Genomic DNA, 20,680 nt, shown 5'->3' on the forward strand with positions numbered 1-20,680 from the left:
TCATGATGTGGGGTTAGTCTGGAGCACTGCCTGTGGACAGCCCACGGCAGAAAACACCCTCTCCGATGGCACAGATCTCCTGGGAATAAAGAGATAACGTCTCGCTAGAGTTTACAGCTTTGGGAAGCGCCTTTCATTTGCTTGTGGATGTTTGCGTCACAAATTTATTTATGAAGAAAAGTAAAACACTCTTTTTAAAAAAAAAACACAACAACAGTGAATTTCACCCCGAAGGAAGCTGATTGAGTTGGTCCTTGTCACATGACCTGGTGCGCTTGCGTCATTCTGAAAAGCTGAGATGTTTTAACTAGATGTGGTGCGGACACGCCTGAAAAAAACGTGCGCATTGCGAGTGCGTCTCTTCCATTATGAGCGTGCATACTGCATTTGAAATAACGAACTTGATCTCATGTACCTGCATAATTATTATGCCATTATCATTATATTAGTTGAAACTGGTCTTAGGAGGCAATATTATCGATTATCGCAATAATATCTTGGACAATTTATCATCCAGCAAAATTTGTTATCGTGATAGGCCTTGTGATGAGACTCCATTTACAACTCCTGTTAGGAGTCTGGTGAAGGGCGGCGATTTAGGATGGGGTGCAGATGAAAATTATGGGGGAGGCAGCTGACTTGTCACTATATATATATATATATATATATATATATATATATATATATATATATATATATATAGTTATACTAAAATGTATTTCTTTTTTCAAAAGGGTATATAATGTTTTCTCTCAGTATGTGTACTGTTGGATTTTGCATTTTGACTTTTGTATTTTTATACTGTAGTACCTACATCTTAAAATATGGCCACGATATCATACATCCATATACAGACCAGGATTTGTTGTTTGGTGATGTACTTAAAAGTTCAAAAAACTCTGTCTATACTGTTGAGCTGCGCGTTTTTGAAGTTATAGAAGGCAGCAATATATCCCATCAATCAAAGCAAGGACAAAACAGACCCTCACCTCCCTCTGCAGAGAACACAGTAACCACCTCGCTGAATGGCCCATCTCCTTTGTTGTTATACACCCCCACCCGCACCTCAAATGGTGTGAGAGGGGGGAAAGTCTCATCTCTGTATTTATAGGTGGTGGAGTCTGCCGAGGTCACCATTTTCTCTTTCCACCCACGTGTGCCATTGGCTCGGAATGCCACGATATAGCCGAAACCTTCTCCATTTTGGAATTCTTCAGAGATGGGCTGAGGATGAAAAAAAGACAATTCTTATGTGCTCTGGATTTATTTCCAGGGTGATAATGTTTCAAAGTCACACTGTTTACAAGAATTCTTAAATTATCGCTCAAAATATCGCTCAGTTTGCTTCACACAAAAAATAAATAAATAAATAAAAAAAAAAAAATTCTCTGCAGTGGGATTGGAAATTGGAAAAGGATCCTAATAACAAACAGCCAGCTGTGCTCCAAGAAATGAGGGAAGGGTAAACGGTCACGCAGCAGGTTATTTATGAGGAATTTTGCTTGAGAATTATCAGCCCTGAAGATGTAGTCTGGCCAATTATTTGACTCCAGCACAATCCTGTGTAATGAAATAAATACATAAAAAGGCTATTTTCTGGTTATATTAGCAGGTGCTAGTTAAAAAATTAGTAAACTTCAACTAAATTAAAGTTTAAAATTCAATCGTGTCCTCAATTAACTGTGTGGAAACGGAATGTTAAAAGCATATTATGTTAAAGAGTCAACGCAGCCATGCTGGAACAACGACAACGACACTGACATCTGAACATTTAGCTCTGATTCTAATAATAATTTGAGCTTTCAAAATATCAGAGCCAGCTTTCATTTTATTACTATTATTGAAGTCAAACAGGAAATCAGAATTGAACCTACAGTACTTACAATACATCCTTTGGTAACATTTTATTTTAATGTGTCCTTGTAACATGTTACATGTTCTTACTATTATAATAACAATTAATTATGTATAATTACATGCAAGTAACCCTAATCCTAACCCTAACCATATAGTAGGTACATGTAGTTAATTAATATTACTCAGTAACTTTATATTTAAAGTTAATTAAAATATTTAAAGTGTAACCAATCCTTTATTTATTTATTTTATTTATTTTTTTCCATGAATTTCTCTACTTTTTCAACCCTTCGCCCCATTAAGCCTTGATTTCATTCTTGTAATGATAACTTTTTACAATACTGATGGATTAAATCATGGCACGTTCTAATTTGTATTGATTTAATGATTCATTCATTCATCTTTCTAGAATGAACATCCTGCACTCTTAAAAAAAGCTCCCAAAAGGTGGGTTTCACAGTAATTCCAGTAATTTGTTTTCTTTCTTTCTTTCTTTCTTTCTTTCTTTCTTTCTTTCTTTCTTTCTTTCTTTAATTATATTTATTTTATTTCACATGCTTACATGTCCCAAAATCCTATCCATTTCATATACTGACCAGCATAGAATCTATATTTAAGCTAATTATTATAATTTTTGTTAATTATAATATTAAATCACTTCCCTTTAAAAGAGACTCTATAACTTCTCATTGCCTTTTATGAAGCGGTCTACAACACAGGTTAATTTTACAGCCTGCACAATATTTGGCTGATCTACAAAGCCTTCAAAAACACAGAGAAGCTTTAAACATGTAACCACAAAATAATGTCAATCTCCATATTTTTCCAGTTAAATGACATTCTTTGTTATGTCGGTTCAGAGAAAGAAGCCACACTAAATGGCACAGAATTACATCAAAATGTCAAAGACTCCCAAATGAATCGGGGAGACTTTCAGTTGTAATGAAACAGAGGACTTGTGAATGTCAAGCACTTTGATTGTGAGCATGAACACATCAATTAAAGATGTGCTAATTCAACACATCCAAGCATACAACGAGAGCCCGCCATTGTTCTGTGAACCATATCAATGCGTTTTAAAAAGGGCTTGGTTCAGGCCCTCAAGTAAATAAACTGTGTGGGTGATGACATTTTGTGAATAACGAGTCAAATATCAATTAATCTATGGTGCAATGGCGGTGTCTTTGATAATCAGCTAGTGATAGTGAATGATGAATGCTAATGCTCTGCTCTAGATTGAAGTCCTTGAACATTTCACTGATTAAAATGTATAATATCAATATTTTATTATTTATTATGCACCTTTTCCCTGTGAACCTGTTTTTCAATCTTGCTGTGTACAATTAAAGTAGTCCACAAATCTTGTGAGACTTCGTTAGAGTCACTTCATGAATTTAACATCACAGTGCTGTGTTTGCCGCTGGTACAGGAATACCTGGTGCATGCACTTAGGATGCAATTAACAAATGATCTTACAAAATCCTATCTGATAAAACTGTGTGGACACATTCAAAGTTTTTCAGACAGCTGCGAATGGTGACTTTATTCTACATTAAATGATTGCAAGCATATTAAAATGTTAGAGTTCAACATATTAAGCAGAATGGACTAGGTTTCCACTATTTATTAGTGCTATAGTAATATTACTTTGCCCAGGCTTCAAAATACAAGTGGTGGGACAGTATTTTCCAAATGAATGGAGGAGTGGCTCAGATTCAGCTTTGGAATGTTTTATTTGAGTCTAGTGGTGTAGGTGCTGTTCACACAGGAATCCAAAGGTTGACTCCTTAAATCAAAAACACAAACAGAGCTGAGAGAGAGCCTATGGGATCACAAATAAACGCATATTGTGCATACTGTGACAAATCTGCCGCATCTGCGCACAGAGATTATCAGTCTAAATGTTGTGCAAAATCAGTCAACGGTGAAAATCAGTAGTAGATTTCATTTAAAGTCCAACAGTTTTACACTAATATTGGACATAAACAAACACGTTAAAGTATTTAAAACAGGTAAGTTCATATATTTGGAGTAGTGTTGAATTGAACTGATGCATGAGTCATACAGCGCTTCGGACTGCGCACCCCATGACGAGATCGACGCACCGCCACAGAAACAAGAATGAGATGCATTCTAACATAACTGTGACATTAAACTCCATTACTGAGGGCTCATTTAAAATATTGCACAAATACAGGCCATTCAGATTACTTGTTAAAGTGCAATGAAATTCCTTATATCTGCAGACGATGTACGTCTGTTTGTGGATGGAGACTTTTTAATGGCCAAAACTATGTATTTTGCATGCATCACATTATAGTGCGGTGTGCATGGAAATAAAAGGCGGCAGAGCGAACTTATCATCTATAGTGGTTCTCACGTAGTCCTACGTCATCACCACTTAGTGAGTGTTATAAGTTAAGTGGTCAGTCTTTAAGAGAAGGACTACATAAGAACCACGATACGTTTGCTCTGCCGTCTTGTTATTATTTTGTCTTTACTTTATTTCTAACACTAAGAAAGAGTTAATTTCTCATATATGAGAAGAGCGCATTGCCATTAAATGTGTGGGACACCAACTCCTCGTTTTCTATCTCTTTCTTTTCATGGATTTAACGAGTTATCTGAGAAAAAGCGTTACAAATGTGGTGCTGAAGTGAAATAGCTGGGCAGTTTGATAATCTCTGGTGATTTTATTAGGATTGCAGTTCCTAATAAAAAAATACTAATACTAATAGTTATAATTATTATAATTTAATACATTAATAGGATAATGAGCCTAATATCGTCTTAACTATCGTTAGAGACACCTGCTTATGGCGATATCTCTGACTATCGTCAATACACGATACTATCATCTATCTGCACAACCCTAATAGGAATTCATAATGAGGGTAAGCTAATTATAAATGCTTTAAGATTTCACTTACACACAGTTGCCAATTCTACCATGCAATTATAAAGCACTTCTCCTGATACATCTTTTATTTCTAGAGGAACATTTGCTAATTAAGGTGAGTATTGACAATGTGGTTAGCATTTTACTACGCTAAAACACCGAAATCATTCTTTTTTTTTTATCTTGCTTGATGTTTTTCTGAGGGGGGATATATCAGAGTCTGTCTGTGACACCTGCCAGGCATTTAATAGAATGGAATGCAATCTATTAAGGGAGATAGAAATTTAATTAAAATCTAAGCCGGCAGATTTAAATCTTGGGCAATTTTAATAATTGACAAACACCTGTACTCTCCTCTCTTTTTGGCAGCGAATCTGTCCGTCACGCCAAATATTGACTGATTTCCACCCGCTTCCTAAATTATCACGTCCCTTGGCGGCAGCACTCAAAATAAGATGCAGACAGATGATGGAAGTGAATAAGCTGTACCTTCACACTAAATACTTTAGCACACACCTTTAGAGCCATGGCAATGTAATTAACTCACTCTAGTGTTTCTAGCAATTGAATTAACATCCCTTGAACCAACATTATTGGTGCTGACTGAGCCTTTCTGCATGGGGTGACCAATAAATATGCATTTTAAAAAAGGACAAATCAGTTCTGCTACAAAATGAAGTGGAACATGCATCTAAAAAGACTGTTTGGCAAAGGAGTTGCACCCACAGTGCAAATGGAGTCTGCTGGCGGTCTGATATCGGTATGCATGGTGGGCCATGGCAGGCATTGGATAGGAAAGGGGGCAAGTGTAATGGTCCAGTCCATTGCTCCTGGTGCCCATAATACTATTTCTCTCGCTGCAGACACTAATAAGCAGACGGGCCAAGCTGTTTAGTTATTCATCCTGTTTAATAAGCAGCTCTCTGCCCAGCCACCCTAGTCTTCCACAACCGCCTAGAGATAATTGGAGAGGCAACGCAGCAGCCAGTTCACGTGCCCTGAATGCCAAAGCAACACCGCAACTTCCCATATCCACCAGTATTGATTGGAGATGCAGAGCCAATTCAGTGGTTCTAAAGTGGTTAATCAGGACACAGACAAACAGGGTGGAGCCAAAAAAGAGCTATATGGGATTGTGCCAGAGAAGAGGACATTAACGTTTGCACATTGCTGGGGAGGCTACATTAACACATACTGTATCTGTTTTCTGGGACTGACGATTGTATTCACTAACAGGTGTGACTCCCAAATTTCCTATTTAGATGTGACCTGAATCCTGCATGAATTGTCAAAGTCAAGCCTTTTCTGTACTCCCAGGAGTCAATGATGACTTTTGATCAGTTTGGTTATAAAATGTTGATCATCATTTTTCTTTTTTCTTTTTTTTTTCTTTCCTGGAATTATTTTAATCTGTTACCTCGTGTGATACTTTGGATGTGCAATAGCATGTGAGTTTACATTTTTATTATTATTGTTATTATTATTTGACATTACCATGAATCCCAGTTGATTCTGGTGAAACCTCACAAATCTATTTTGTCATACAGTTTTTTTTTTTTTTTTGCCATACTCTGTTTCTGCTGCAGTTGTCTCACACCACACCAATTCAGTGTTGGACTTTGAGTGAAGTAATAACTCATCTTGTCAACAACTCCTTTCTTTAAAATTTGAAACCATTAATGAGAGTTTTAAATAAGGTGGTTAAAGGGTCTGTGCTAGAAAAGGTTAAATTCCAGGTATGAGAGTCTTGGCAACTGAAGTATTATTAAATTCATAAACCTATTCAGTCACCATTATGTCCTTGAGTAAAGCACTCAGGCTCCGGGGGGACAGTCCAATTAATGCGTTGCAAATCGTTTTGGTTTAAAAGCGCCTGCTAAATGATATGTAATTTAATATGATGTCTCAAAACAGCACCCGAAGCTCCTGTCAGGATACCTGCTAGCTTGTCTCTTAAAGTGATACAGCAGTAAAGAATTAACGCTTGAGAAATCTCCAGTGTGTTTAAAACAGGCAAACATTGAACTCACAATGTGTTTACAGCTCTAAGCAACATATAAAAACCTTTCTAGTGTATAGACACGTTCTGCGTATATGCAAGTATATCATCACTTCAGCGTACATCTGTTCATCAATACCCCAGTTAATCGCACCTTTAAATGTTTAAAACTTCAGTTAGTGTGTAATGTTGTTGTTAGAGTATAAATAAGATCTGTAAAATTCTAAAGCTCAAAGTTCAATGCCAAGCGAGATATTTTATTTAACAGAATTCGCCTACATCGAACGACCAGTTTGGACTGCATCCCTCTACTTCCTGCAGTAACGACGTCAATAGAACCGCTTTTACACTAACCTCCGCCTACAGGAATACACAAAAAATGGGGGGTGGTCTTGGTGCACTCGCACGGAGAAGAGGATGAGTCGCATTTGTGTTTGTCGCCATGTTGTTGAAACGCTGTTATTTTCATCTCTGAGTCCAATCACCTTTGTTTGGCCTTCACAGGGACACTGTACTTACAGAGATCAATGGTTACAATTTATGTTTAACTGGGTTCCTGAAAATTATAATCCACATGTAAAACTATGTGCAGCACATTTTGCTGAGGACAGCTTCCACAATCTCAAACAGTCTAATGCCAGATTCGCACAAAGATTATTCTTGAAAGATGGAGCAGTTCCCTCTTTGTCTGGAGAAGGCATTGTTTATGGACCACAACCGGTAAGTGTATTTTATTATTTCAGTTGGTGCGTTTAACAGTTTCTGTAACTTATTACACAAAGGGCAATGCTGTTTAGCTTTGTTAACTACAGTAGATGGTAGGGCTGTGCAAAAAAAATCGAATGCGATTTTCACTCGTATCTCATTCTGTGATTAGAAGTACATCTCCAGCACGTGCGTTCAGATCAGGATTGCCAGGTTTTCAAAACAAATCCTGCCCACTTGTTTCTTAAAACTAGTGCGCTAAGCTGCTGTCGAATTACAACACAGGAACCGCTGGCCCAATCAGAACTCGTTACGTATTTCTGAAGGAGGGACTTTATAGAACAAGGAAGACATCAGCCCGTTTTTATGACAGTGAAAACAGCGGTATACAGATAAGTGAATTGTGTGAAAAATACTGTTATTTTACACACGAAACATGAACACATGTTATATTGCACACTGTACACACAATCAAAGCTTAAAAAAACACGATGTCCTTTAACTGGCTTCATTTGGAACCCTTTTTTCTTGTCTTTTTTTAAACGTGTTTATGTGTACAACAACTCCCCTCACATCAGTGCACAGATCCAAAGGTGATCTGTCCATTAGCATACTAGAACACAGTAAAAAAACTAAAACATAACATTTATTGACTGGATGTTACTACAGCATTGTATAATTTCAGATAACATATTTCCAAAAAAAAAAAAAAAAACACCCAAGAGCTCTGAAACTAGGTTAGTCTAATGTTTATTTTCCATTTCTTGTTTGACCATTTCCATTTTTTAAATAATATGTGGCAGTGACCATGACTGTCAAACATCTCAAACGAATAATGTATAACAGTATATTCATTATATTCAACAGTTTACGACTTGTGCTCTATATGTCTTCTGAAGCCAATCGATATGCTGCAGCTCTCAAATTTCATTCTCCATTCCACATATTGGAAAATGACTGTCATATTATATTACAACATATTTGAAAACCAGTCAGTGACATCAAACCTGGCACAGCACATGAATGTGTATTTTTCATTTTGCTAGTACATGAATGAAACTAGATATGGCAACAATACTACTTTAAACTTATTTATCACAAAAGACTAGCAAGTTGTATTTTTACAATGTAAATAAATCAGTTTTTAAACTTATACTTAAGTTTAAAAACTTAAATAAGATATTTGGAAGAATGCTGTTAATCAAACTGTTGCCGGAAGCCACTGACATCCATATATGGAAGAAAATAAATAAAAATAAAATAAAAATAATATGGAGTTCAATGGCTACCAGCAACTGTTACACACATTCTTCAAAATATCTTCCTTTGCGTTCACCAGAAGAAATTATTTAGGGTAAGTAAATGATGATAGAATTTTCATTTTCATTTCTTTGGGTGAATGATCAATTTAAGTGGTCTTTTATTTCAGTAATATATTTTCTGCAACAGTTTTTTAAAACAGATTCAAGAACACTACATGTGCACATTCAATACTGCATTTGATGAAGACTTTCATGACTGTTTAAGAAAAGAAGAATTAATGGGAAAGCATTTTGTGTGACATGTCCTCAGTCTACAAACCAACACAACTTTACATAAACAGATGAATGAATATGTATAAATGAGTAGTTAGCATTTGCAAATAGTCCGTTTTCCTATTAAACCTATGTAATGTTAATAATTAGAAAAATGTAAGGCTTGCAGAGTATTACAAATGTCATAGCAGATTTGGAATAAAATGGCACCACTTCTCAGTCCTTTTAACTTCCAACCGCATTAACACAAAGCACAAGATTTAATTTAGAATATAGTCATTAATCTGTTCTTATAGGGTTTGGGACTGTAAGTGTAGCAATGCTTCAATAGGCAAATTGCAATGGTGGCAATTAAAACAGGATACAATTACGAACGCTCAAGTCAATTAGCTGTGTGAATCTATTTGGCCAGGAACTGCAAGTCTTTTATGCCATATTCATTAGCATAGCAAGAGTTCACAGTAGGGAGTCCATTGTGCATGCTGAGAGTAAACCTACCTCCCAGGATATGACCAGCTCATGCCTGCGGCCGTTCCCCCCTCTCACGTTGACAGGGGCTACTGATGGAACTGCAAACATAGAAATACTGTAATGCATTATATTATTAGTTTAAAGTTTCTATTAGCTAAAATCTCTATGCATAAATGTGAGTGGTGCATTGCTTGCTAATTACAACTAATGATTAATTAATGCTTGGCTGTCAAAACAGAGGAGGAAATTTCACTCTATAGGTGAACAACTATGAATTACTGAGTCGAGAAACAGTATAGCAATATACTGAAACAGTATAGCAGTTTTTTTTTTTTTTTGTATCACTTATTTACTCATTTACTCATGTAAACAAACAGATAATTACAAAGGCACTGTTTTGTGGGATAATAAATTAGACAACAAAGGCATGTTGGGAAAAAAATTCTACCTAACTTCTATAGTTTAAATTTTCATGCAGTTCTTTGCACATTAATTTAGATTTACATAATATTTATTTATTTGGCAGACATTTTTATCTAAAGTGATTGCATAACAAGGTATACTTTTTATCAGTTATCTTGCTGTATTGGTGTTACTAGCGGCATGTTCTACTATTTAAGCTACAGGAAGGCTATGTTATGACCTCAAAACTATTTTCTTATAGTTGATGACTTGTAAACTAATACATACTGATGTTTTTATCACATAATCAGATCCATATGTATGGCTTTTCTGATATGTAAACTTGCTCTGTAGCTCACCTGGTATTGCATTGCACTTGTTATATGGAACACTTGAGTAAGAGTCCAGTGAAACACAAGTCACAATAAAAAAATTATAAAAATAAAAAGGCTTGTTAACACTGCCAAGTAGAGTTCAGTGTAGATGGTACTTTTCTTTATGGCACTAATCACCAGACATTTAATTTCTGAACTGACGCAATACTGTGTACATCCAGTGTAATAAAATGTTCCCAGGTTCACATTGATCTGTTTTGGTTAAAACTGAACAAACTTTTAGCATCACTCACTGGATATTTACGTTTGAAAGTGTAGTGAGACTTGCAACAGGCAATGCAATATTTTGCAGTAATTTCACCACATTCAAATTTTTTTCCAATGAAACTGGGTTGAAATGAGATATTATTGATTTTTTTTTCAGACAACAAAAGTTCAAAGTTTGGGTCAGAACCAGACTTAGGTCACTATTCATAAAAAAATAAAATAAAAAAATCTTCCCATTCGTTGTAACTAGCCGATCTTACTCATTCTGCACATTTGAATAAATGGCGTTTTGGCATCAGTTATGTCAAACGTGGTATGACACGTTGAGATGCAAACATTAGGATCTTTTTTTTTTTTACCTAAACAGATGATAGAATAGATCATTCTCATCAGGGGTGGGCGATCTGACAATTTTATATCATAATCAGTCTTGAAGACTTCAACAGCCTACTTTTCAAGTGAATCGTAGAGAACGTGATCTTTTATGTCTTCGTAATAATGTGAAAAATACAGCAATAACTACATACAGTACTAGATGACTGACTGTCCAGATTATATCGCACATCTCTATTATGAGCTAGCAGTAGAAATGTGATGAATCAAATCTTAGTTTCAGTTTTTATTTTAGTAAAATGGTCATTGTACCACATACCGTTCATTTCATTTAAAGCGGTGTGCTTCAACCACTACTTAAAAAAAGCCTAACAATGCCCAAATTGGTCATATCATGTAATGTGTAATGTGTCATAAAAGCTAGTCTACAAAGTACAGTAGGTATAGAAATTTATTTTGTTTTATCCAGATGTATTTACTATATCATTAAGATATAACACCAACATGTAAAAAAATGTCTCTACTTACTTTGCATATCTAAACTTCGCAATATTTGCCAAATTGTATTGTGCTTTTAGTTGTTTTATCAATTTCAAAGCTCAACAGCTGCAGAATTATTACTGTATGGAAAAGTACTCAGTGAAGATTCTTTAAAATTTTTAGTTTTGGTCTCCACGGCTAAAAATAACAAATGAATGGTGGCATATGATGACAGACTGCAACAGTTCAGTCGGTTTAAATAATGATTAAAAAGAAGCTGTCATCATATTCTTATTTTGGGGCATTTTCTTGCTGCGCAATCAGGCAGGCCTGCTGAATGTTTTTGAACCAAAGCGTGTTGAAGCGAGGGTTTTGTTCTCTGTAAATAGAGAATTCTGCAGCCTCTTTGCCTGAGGGCACAAGTGCCTTCTGCTTCAGCTCAAACACCAAAACTTGTTTAAATTCATGTAAGCGGCTTATTTTCCACTTCTCCTCCAATTAAAATAGAACCAGGGTCACCCTGGATGTTCAGATGGGTGACAGCAGTCGTAAAAATGTGTCACAACATGCAGCTACACAATCCCCCGAGTGGAGGATAAATGAGGCTTGAGAGAAGACTGTTTGTTTATTTAGATTTCTATTCTATTGGAGGACATTTAGCTCAGTGACATTCATGGGTGAATGAACCAATGACAGATACCTGCTTCCTTAGTGCGGACCGCTCTGGAGGGGGTGCTCGGGTCGCCTGTGCCTATGCCGTTCGTGGCCACCACCCGAAACTCATACTCCACCCAGGGGTTGAGCTCCACTGCCACGGCAGACTCCATGTTTCCTGTAACCGGCTCTGGATCTAAGGGGGATATAGAGCACAGCGGAGAGGTACCAAAACAAGTGAGGAATCAATACAGCTTAAAACACTAGCATAGATTTAAGATTTGACATCTACTAAGAATGTCTAAAGTAAAATGATATAGTATGCTCGAGCTAAACACACACACACACACACACACACACACACACACACACACACATATATATATATATATATATATATATATATATAACCTGCGTAATGTTTTATTGTTAAGTTGTAGTAAAATCATCAAAAAATCAATTCAGTAAATGTACAAGACTGTGTTTGCCCGGAGGACTGGCTCCTCATTCTACACACCTCATTTCAGTCCAGGCACACATTTGGCAGAGGACCAAACCTCTGGGCTAACTTCTGTCTACAGTTAAGGGCTGTACATAACCTGTGGGACCACATCCCTGCTCCAGGCGTGAGACTGTGAGATGATAAACTCCCAGATGCTCCCCACAAAATTCCCCCCCCCCTCCGGCTTTCCCTGCTTTATCTCACTTTTTCTCTTCTTTAGCCTCTCTCTACTTACATACTTCATTTTTTCCTTTTTTTCTGTCCCTATTTGACCACACATGCCTCGATTTCCTTTGCATTGCTTTGCAGTTTTAAATGTTCAGTTTTAGTGTACTTTATCGGCATATCAAAAACTATATTCTTATTGCCACTGGCTCTTGTGCTTTTAAAATAATGCTTTTTAAAATTTTGAACAAAATTGAGAATCCAAACAGGTGCAACCTAAAAAAAATTCGGACGTAAGTGCCCTGCGAAGTGGACATCACAGGACATTCTACCATAATTCCAGTTCGAAGCGAACGTATATGTTCCATTTAAAATGCATTGAAGTGTGCGAGATGTGGATTTACATTTACATTTACAGAGGTATAGGATGACACACTTGTCCGTGTGTGGAGACTTTTCTGCAGCATATATCCGTTAATGAATGTTCTGAAGTCAGGTCAACTTTAACAGGTTTGCTCTGCTCAGGAAGTATGTAGCAATGAACACTGTGTAGGGACAATGACAATGGGAATACAGTTCATGCACGGAGCTCACTAATCAGGTGTGTTAATGAGAGACATGAAAAATATGAAGAGCTTGGGGGTGTGAGGACTGCAATTGAGAACTGCTTGCGTAATGGTTTTTATACTTGTTACATGTGCATGTATGTGTGTTGATTTATTTAATTAATTATTTTTATTATTATTATTGCAGATTCCTTACAGCTGCGAACCATTATGTTGCTTTAAAGATGCCATGTTGCCACATTCTAGCGGTAGAACTTGAGCAGCCGTCCTGACATGGAGCTGTGCTCTTTGTTGTGTTTTCCTTTTATTTTCCTTAACTATTTTTCCAACACTTTGTTCATATTATGTTATCTTAATACATTCCCCTAACTGACCAAGTCTTTGTGTCATCCCTCTCTTACGTTATGGCAGCGTCTGTAACAATACTGTACAAACTGTATTTTCTATCGCCCTACACCAACCCTACACGTAAAGTCTTTTGTTTTATTGTGACACATGAAGTCTCCTCATAAACTATATACATTCCAGTACACACACACACACACACACACACACATATAACAAATCTATCTATCTATCCATCCATCCATCCATCCATCCATCTATCTATCTTGTCTGTCTGTCTGTCGGTTTTAAACATATACTAAAAAGTACATTTAAAAAGTAAACAGTGTTTTAATCTTTTTGTCATGCTTTAAAGAGTTTCTGCAGTAAAAATGTATCATATTTTAAAGAAAATACAACTAACTTTGAAATTACATATTTGGATGTGCTCGTGATGTATGCTAAAAAGTCCTACTTAAGAGGGTAAAAAAAAAAAAAAAAAACATACTAAAGTTTAATTGTCTAAAAAACGTTTAGTTTACAATAAAGTACACTCTTTTAAAGTAAATTATTTAGTATGCTAGTATAGACATGCTGTCTGAAATCTACACCACACTGAGTTACTGTGTAGTTGCAAAAGTCAAACTAAAGTTTGTTACATCCCCAGCGGTCCTTGTTGCTCATGTCACCTCAAATCTCTTATTGGAAATGAATGACTTTGAACGCTTTGCCAGGATGAATGCCCCTTTAGGCCTACTCTATTCCTACAAGAGAAATGCAGAGTAAAGACATAAAGTGGTAGCAGTGGCTAAGTTTACATGCAACCAAATAATTGTAATCGGATTGAAGGTGATGGTTTATTCCTTTTCTAATATGATTGACAGTGCATGTAAACTCTCAATCAGATTTAACCCTAAAACTGAAACGACTATTGCAATAACGTAATGAAGTATGACCCAAGGAAACAAACGACTCTTCCTTTTGAATAAAGTGTTGTATAAATGTGTGTCCTGTCATTATAAAACTCTCCTTTCACTGCCAACTGTGAAGTGGAGTGGGACAACCTCCCACTAGTCCTGTTTTTTTGGATACTCATCCACAGGGAGGGGCATATTTACTACGTTATAAATATTAGCAATATATATATATATATATATATATATATATATATATATATATATATAATCCATAAATTATAAATATTAATTCTGCATGTAATGTAGCCTGTAGCCAGTGTTTAAACACTCTATAATAACACTTTTCTTCTCTGCCTCCTTGTCCTAATCTGACTAGGTTCAGTACTTAAAGCATTGTGTACACACTAATTATTCTTTATCTCTCTTACTGTCATCCGTGTGGAATGTTCAGACTGAAAAGTACATTTCATCCGTATAAGGTTGACATCATTGCATAAAACTTTGCTATTATCCAAAGCAGACTGCTAATGTTTGAACAGATGACACAAAAAGCAGTCGTCTTTGGATAATAGTAGATAATTACAAGTGGTATAACAGTCAAGGTACCCAAAATAAAGTTATTTACTGTTTTTGCTCTGTATTTGTTTGTCTGACAAATTACTAAAACTGAGAGCTAGATAATTGGGTGAATTTCAAAAATCTTGAATTTGATCAAATATTTTGCATAATGATAATATTTGTTATGGAAAATATATTTAGATTTTGGGATGAACTATGACTTGTGAGATTCACACAATTCCAGATGATGTTCAAGTTAACCTACTAACGACCTTCAAATTAATTTGCCTTACAATTTCAGCCAGTGACATTTAAAAAAGCACAACAGACATTTAATAGAGGCCCACTGGGCTCTTGTCACACATCCTCACAAACAGATGGGAGGAAAAGTCAACTCCCAGCGCTCGAGTCTGCATTCAGAGACACTGTTTACAACATGCTGAAAGCCAAAGGTTTGAAGTGAGATCTCATGAAACAAGAAATATAAGAATATATTTCAGTATTTGAGGAAGATTTAAACTTGCATACGTAATCTGATAAATTAGTTAAAACTTGGTCCAAAACTAAATTTAAAAGGAATCATACACATTATAATACATATGTTTTGAAAGAAGTTTCATATGCTTTTGAACTCTTATGCTCAAAGCTGCATGAATTAAAGAAAAATTATAGTAAAACAGAAATTTGATTATTGTGATAATTGCTCAAGTATTTATACTGATATATTTATATTGAGTAGAACTCAGAACTAGCTGAGTAGAACTGTATAATAGCTGCTATATGACATATACAATACAGCAGTGATCTATTAGAGCATGAATATGATTTGAATTGCTCACATAACCCGCATCACTTAAACATGCGTGCACACACACACACACACACACACACACACACAGACATTAATTCATCATTGTGTATAGTAGTGATTACCGGTTTTCACTGTTTGCCAGCCCAAAGAGACAGGGCTTCTTGCCTGTACATTATAAGTGGTGATTGGACTGTGGTTGTCAACGCCATGGCTCCATGACAACGTCGCAGTGGTATCCGTGATCTCCTCTACAATCACCACTCCAGGAGGTCCAGGCGGGCCTGGAAACAAATGCCATCACGGAGTCAAACTAAACTGAAGGAAACATTTAACAGACCTTCACACATTTCCCCACTAATGTTTAGTTCTTCCAGTGTTTAATAACAATTCTGGGTGTTCTGTCCCCTGATTGAGTGGACCATGTTTCTGAACACTCAGTAGGCATTTGCCCCTTATTAATGTTTTGGAACTAAGGTGGGTCAATCATTGTACGCTACCGGTCAAAAGTTTAGAATGATACATTTTTTTAATTATGTTTTTGAAATTATTCTTATATGCTCACCAAGTCTGCATGTACTTGGTTAAAATACAGCAAAAACTGTAATACTGTGAAATAGTATTACAATTCAAAAGAACTGTTGTCTATTTGACTATATCCTAAAATGTAATTTATTCCTGTGATGCAAAGCTGAATTTTCAGCATCATTACTCCAGCCTTCAGAGTCACGCGATTCTTTAGAAATCATTCTAATATGCTGATTTGGTGTTTATTAGTACTCGGTTATTAAGAATGATTCTGATCATTATCAATGTTTTAAACATTTTTTACCTCAGGATTTATTAATGAATACAATTTTTAAAGAACACAACTTATTTGAAATAAAAATGCTTTAATATTACAAATATATTTACTGTCACTTAACTGTGACTTTATTGAAAGAAAGAAAGAAAGAAAGAAAGAAAGAAAGAAAGAAAGAAAGAAAGAACGAAAGAAAGAACGAAAAAAAGAAAGAAAGAACGAAAGAAAGAAAGAAAAAAAGAAAAAAGGAAAGGTTTTTTTTTTTATTTAAAGCTGCATTAGGTAACTTTTGTAAAAATATATTTTATACATATTTGTTAAACCTGTCATTGTGTCCTGACAGTAGAATATGAGACAGATAATCTGAGAAAAATTCAAGCTCCTCTGGCTCCTCCCAGTGTCCTATTGCCATTTGCAGTTACGGACCGCTCCCGTTAAGAAACAACCAATCAGAGCTGCGGTCCGTAACTTTGTTTGTGTTCAAAATGTAGAAAAATGTATATAATAAGCGAAGTACACCATGAATCCATTTTCCAAACCATGTTTTTAGCTTGTCCTGAATCACTAGGGTGCACCTATAATAAGTGTTCATATTTGGACTATTTTAGATTGCTTTGGGGGTAGATCTCTAGATCTAGTTCAGACTCATATGAAACTCGTTCACTGAAGGGCGTATTCATTCACTACATTGAACAAATCACATACTCTGTCACATCTCATACTCGAAGGCTATCGGCTTGAGGTTGAGTAATTCTTTGACAGGATGAAATGGTTCAGTTACCCGGTTCACCCAGCTGCGTATGCGCTACTAATAGCGCCGCACTGCTGTGGAGGGAGGAACTTCACTGAACGAGAAATATGAGTCAGTGGATTACGTGAACGAGAACGATTCGTTCACCTAAAAGATTCGTTCAAAAAGAATGATTCGTTCACGAACGACACATCACTAGATTCTTCATAGACATAAACAGAGAGAAGTAGTTCCGGCTACGATGTTCTTCCGCAAGACACAAGCAGTTCTGTTTATTAACCGCTAGAGCGTCAAAAGTTACCGACTGAAGCTTTAATTCAATTTTATTGATTTATGTATTGTTTATGGTAATGTTTCACTAAAACATAAATCAGTACAGTTTTTCTTTCTTTTTGTAAGATTAATAATAATAAGAAATGTTTCTTGAGCAGCAAATCATCATATTAGATATTCTCACTATGAACTAACTATTAAATATGACATTTGCCTTCATAAACACCTCATTTGCTGCTTATTAGTAGTTAGTAAAGTTGTTATTATGTTTAGGCATGGGGTAGAATTAAGGGGAACTAAAATATGTCCATGCATTAATATTCATTAATTAAGGCATAAATATGTGCTTTTTAAGGTAAGTACTAATAAACAGCCACCATGCTAGTACTATGCATGCTAATATGCAACTAGAAGAATTAGTCCCTAAACTAGTGTCTTAACATAAATTTGTAAGGATAATGTGACACTGATGACAATACAGTTTTGACATCACAAGAATTTTTATAAAAAAATATATTGAAACCGTTGTTTTTAATGATAGCTCAAATATACGCAGGCTTAGTGAGCATACAAGTCTTCTCTCAAAAACATAACATTTTTAATTATTTCAACCTTTTGACCACTAGTCTAAAAAATTTTTTATTTTAGTGTAATCAACGAGATGACGAGAAACACAGTGTATGTGTATGCATGTGAAATTCAAATCCCACTCAGTCTTTACAAAGATTTCCTTAACCGCGGAATGATTTTGGATGACAGATCTCTCGGCAAGGATTTCACACTCTTTAAAGAATATGCTCTCTTTCCTCTTTATGTCTTTTATGTGTAGTCTGGCAGCCCTCTTAGGCATGGTTGAATGGTGAAACGTTATTCAGTCTTAAACAGTGTTTATATATATATATATATATATATATATATATATATATATATATATATATATATATATATTTCTCTGCCTTTAAAACTAAATGCAATCACTGTGTGCAACTGGGTGAAGAGGAAACAGTTGTAACAGAGAGGCTGACATCTGCTTCGGCCAATGAAAGTCAACATTCTGCGTGGTTTGAAAAGAGACGTGTTAAAGGTTGGACTGAAAGGTGCCTTTGCATTTGAGGATATTAATATGCATGGTGTGTCACCATGGCAGCAGCAGCAGGGGTTTCTGTTTTATGTCTGGATGGAGACCACAAAAGGGTTTTCTTGTATTAGAGAGAAAGCAGTGCACATGTGGATGCACTCTGGCCAACATCATGAACACATGTGGCTTAAGATCCACTAGGGCAGACAAAACATTTCTTTGTAGGCCAACAGTGTTTGAGGCATTGATAAGCTAATGACTCTGCTTGTTCACAAGAGAACTGTACAACACATCATGCAGCTGTGGGGAGACAAGGAAGTGAGGTTTTGTACAGGAATAACATCCAGTTGATATCGATGAGACTATTTTTAATTAACAAGCTGTTAATTAAATAAGAAGCAGCAATATCTTGTAGGAAGAAATTACTTGTGATTCTAAAGTGCAGAAACTCTTCATAAAACATGAACGACATTCACAATTAGTTAACAGCCATAATACAATGCGGCTCCAAGAAAACAGTATGTTTAGTGTGAAATAATGCAGGGCAGGATATGATTTTCTTCATGATGATGAATTTGGATAGTGAAAGCAGGCCATGATTTGATTGGTTAATATTAGCATGCAGCAGGAAATAAAAGGCTTTTTATAGAGCAGTGGTTCTCAACCTTCCTGTTTCAAATGCCCTCTGATATATTTGCTGTAATTATGATAGTGCTGCTAGTTTTCAAACAGTTTTAATTAACAGAAACTGTGATTGTATCTATTAAATGAATGAGATAATATTTATTTTCTATAATATAATATATTATAATATTCTATAATATTCAACATTTGGATTCTCATGTTTATAAAAATAATTATCAAGAGGAAAACTGCATTTTATATAATTTTAACTGAAAGTAAATTAGGTCCATTTAAATTTCTTTTCAGTTTTAGCATCCTTTTAAAATGATATTTTGCATACTAATTTAGTGGGTGCAATCAATTTAATAAATTAATAAATTATGTATGTCCACCTCCAATACAAGATCACATGGGTGGGTCAAATACATCTATGTCATCTATATCTGTATCTATCCACACACAAACACACACACACACACACACACACAAAATTCCATATTTAAAAATATGTGAAATATCTTATTCAAGTCACTACTAAACAAAACTGTAACCAAACTGTTTAAAGTTATGTGTAATATTTACACAACCTTGCTCATGTCATCAGAAAAGAAAATGTTTCAGAATGCTGAGAGTTATTTTTTTTTTTAGAAAACAAACACCTGTTTCTTTCAATAATGCAGAGTAATTTAATCATGCCTTATAAAACCTGGGAAATGTATTCAGAAAGTCAACATGTTCAATTTTGATTTTGTGTTATTTGTAAATATGCTGTAATCACATTTTTTTTTTTTTTTTTTTTTTTATCCAAAAGTGTGTTTTTGGCGTACTCACCTCTAACTAGCAGCTCAGCTTCTGCAAGCACATTGTCTGCACTGGTCTGAGCACGACAGCCATATTTCCCAGCATGCTTCAGGAGGATGCTCCTGATCATCAGATCTGCTGTGGAGGACTGCTAAATAAAGGGGGGAAAAAGAAAGCACAAAGGAAAACTTTGTGAAGTAAAAAGATAAATAGAGCTCTGTGCAGTGCTTGACACCTGAGCAATGGGCTGCTGCTTACAGCCTCTATTGGCTTGTGTGGATTAAGAGATTCCTGTTTGTTTTAAGAGCATGTGCACCATTATTATCCTCAATCTGGTCTTCTCTGGAAATGAGAAACGCCCTGGGCGAGACTGCAAATAATTCCAGGGTCTACAGGCAGCTCTTTAGTACAGAGGCTTACAGCTAATTTACAGCAAAATTACAGCACATGAATCAGGCAGCTGGGTGCTGCACAACTGCTTAACAAATATGTGCAGACTTTGAGGAATATTCCACTTACTTAGACTAACTATAAAATTACTATTTTCAGACCCACTTTATATTAAGTGGCCTTA

The 20,680-nt window shown here is 35.6% G+C and overlaps 1 protein-coding gene across 1 annotated transcript; it reads right to left on the minus strand.

Moving 5' to 3' along the window:
- Positions 1-753: 753 nt before the first annotated feature.
- Positions 754-20,253, minus strand: LOC127958761 (contactin-5-like). The gene is made up of 5 exons (XM_052557728.1): positions 20,137-20,253; positions 15,903-16,061; positions 11,984-12,133; positions 9,494-9,564; positions 754-1,224 (listed from the first exon to the last, which is right to left on the minus strand). Exons 1-5 carry the CDS (start codon positions 20,234-20,236, stop codon positions 958-960), a joined length of 747 nt encoding a protein of 248 aa, XP_052413688.1. The 5' UTR covers positions 20,237-20,253; the 3' UTR covers positions 754-957.
- Positions 20,254-20,680: the final 427 nt, after the last annotated feature.

This window comes from Carassius gibelio, chromosome B5, assembly GCF_023724105.1.
Source record: "Carassius gibelio isolate Cgi1373 ecotype wild population from Czech Republic chromosome B5, carGib1.2-hapl.c, whole genome shotgun sequence".
NCBI lineage: Eukaryota > Metazoa > Chordata > Actinopteri > Cypriniformes > Cyprinidae > Carassius > Carassius gibelio.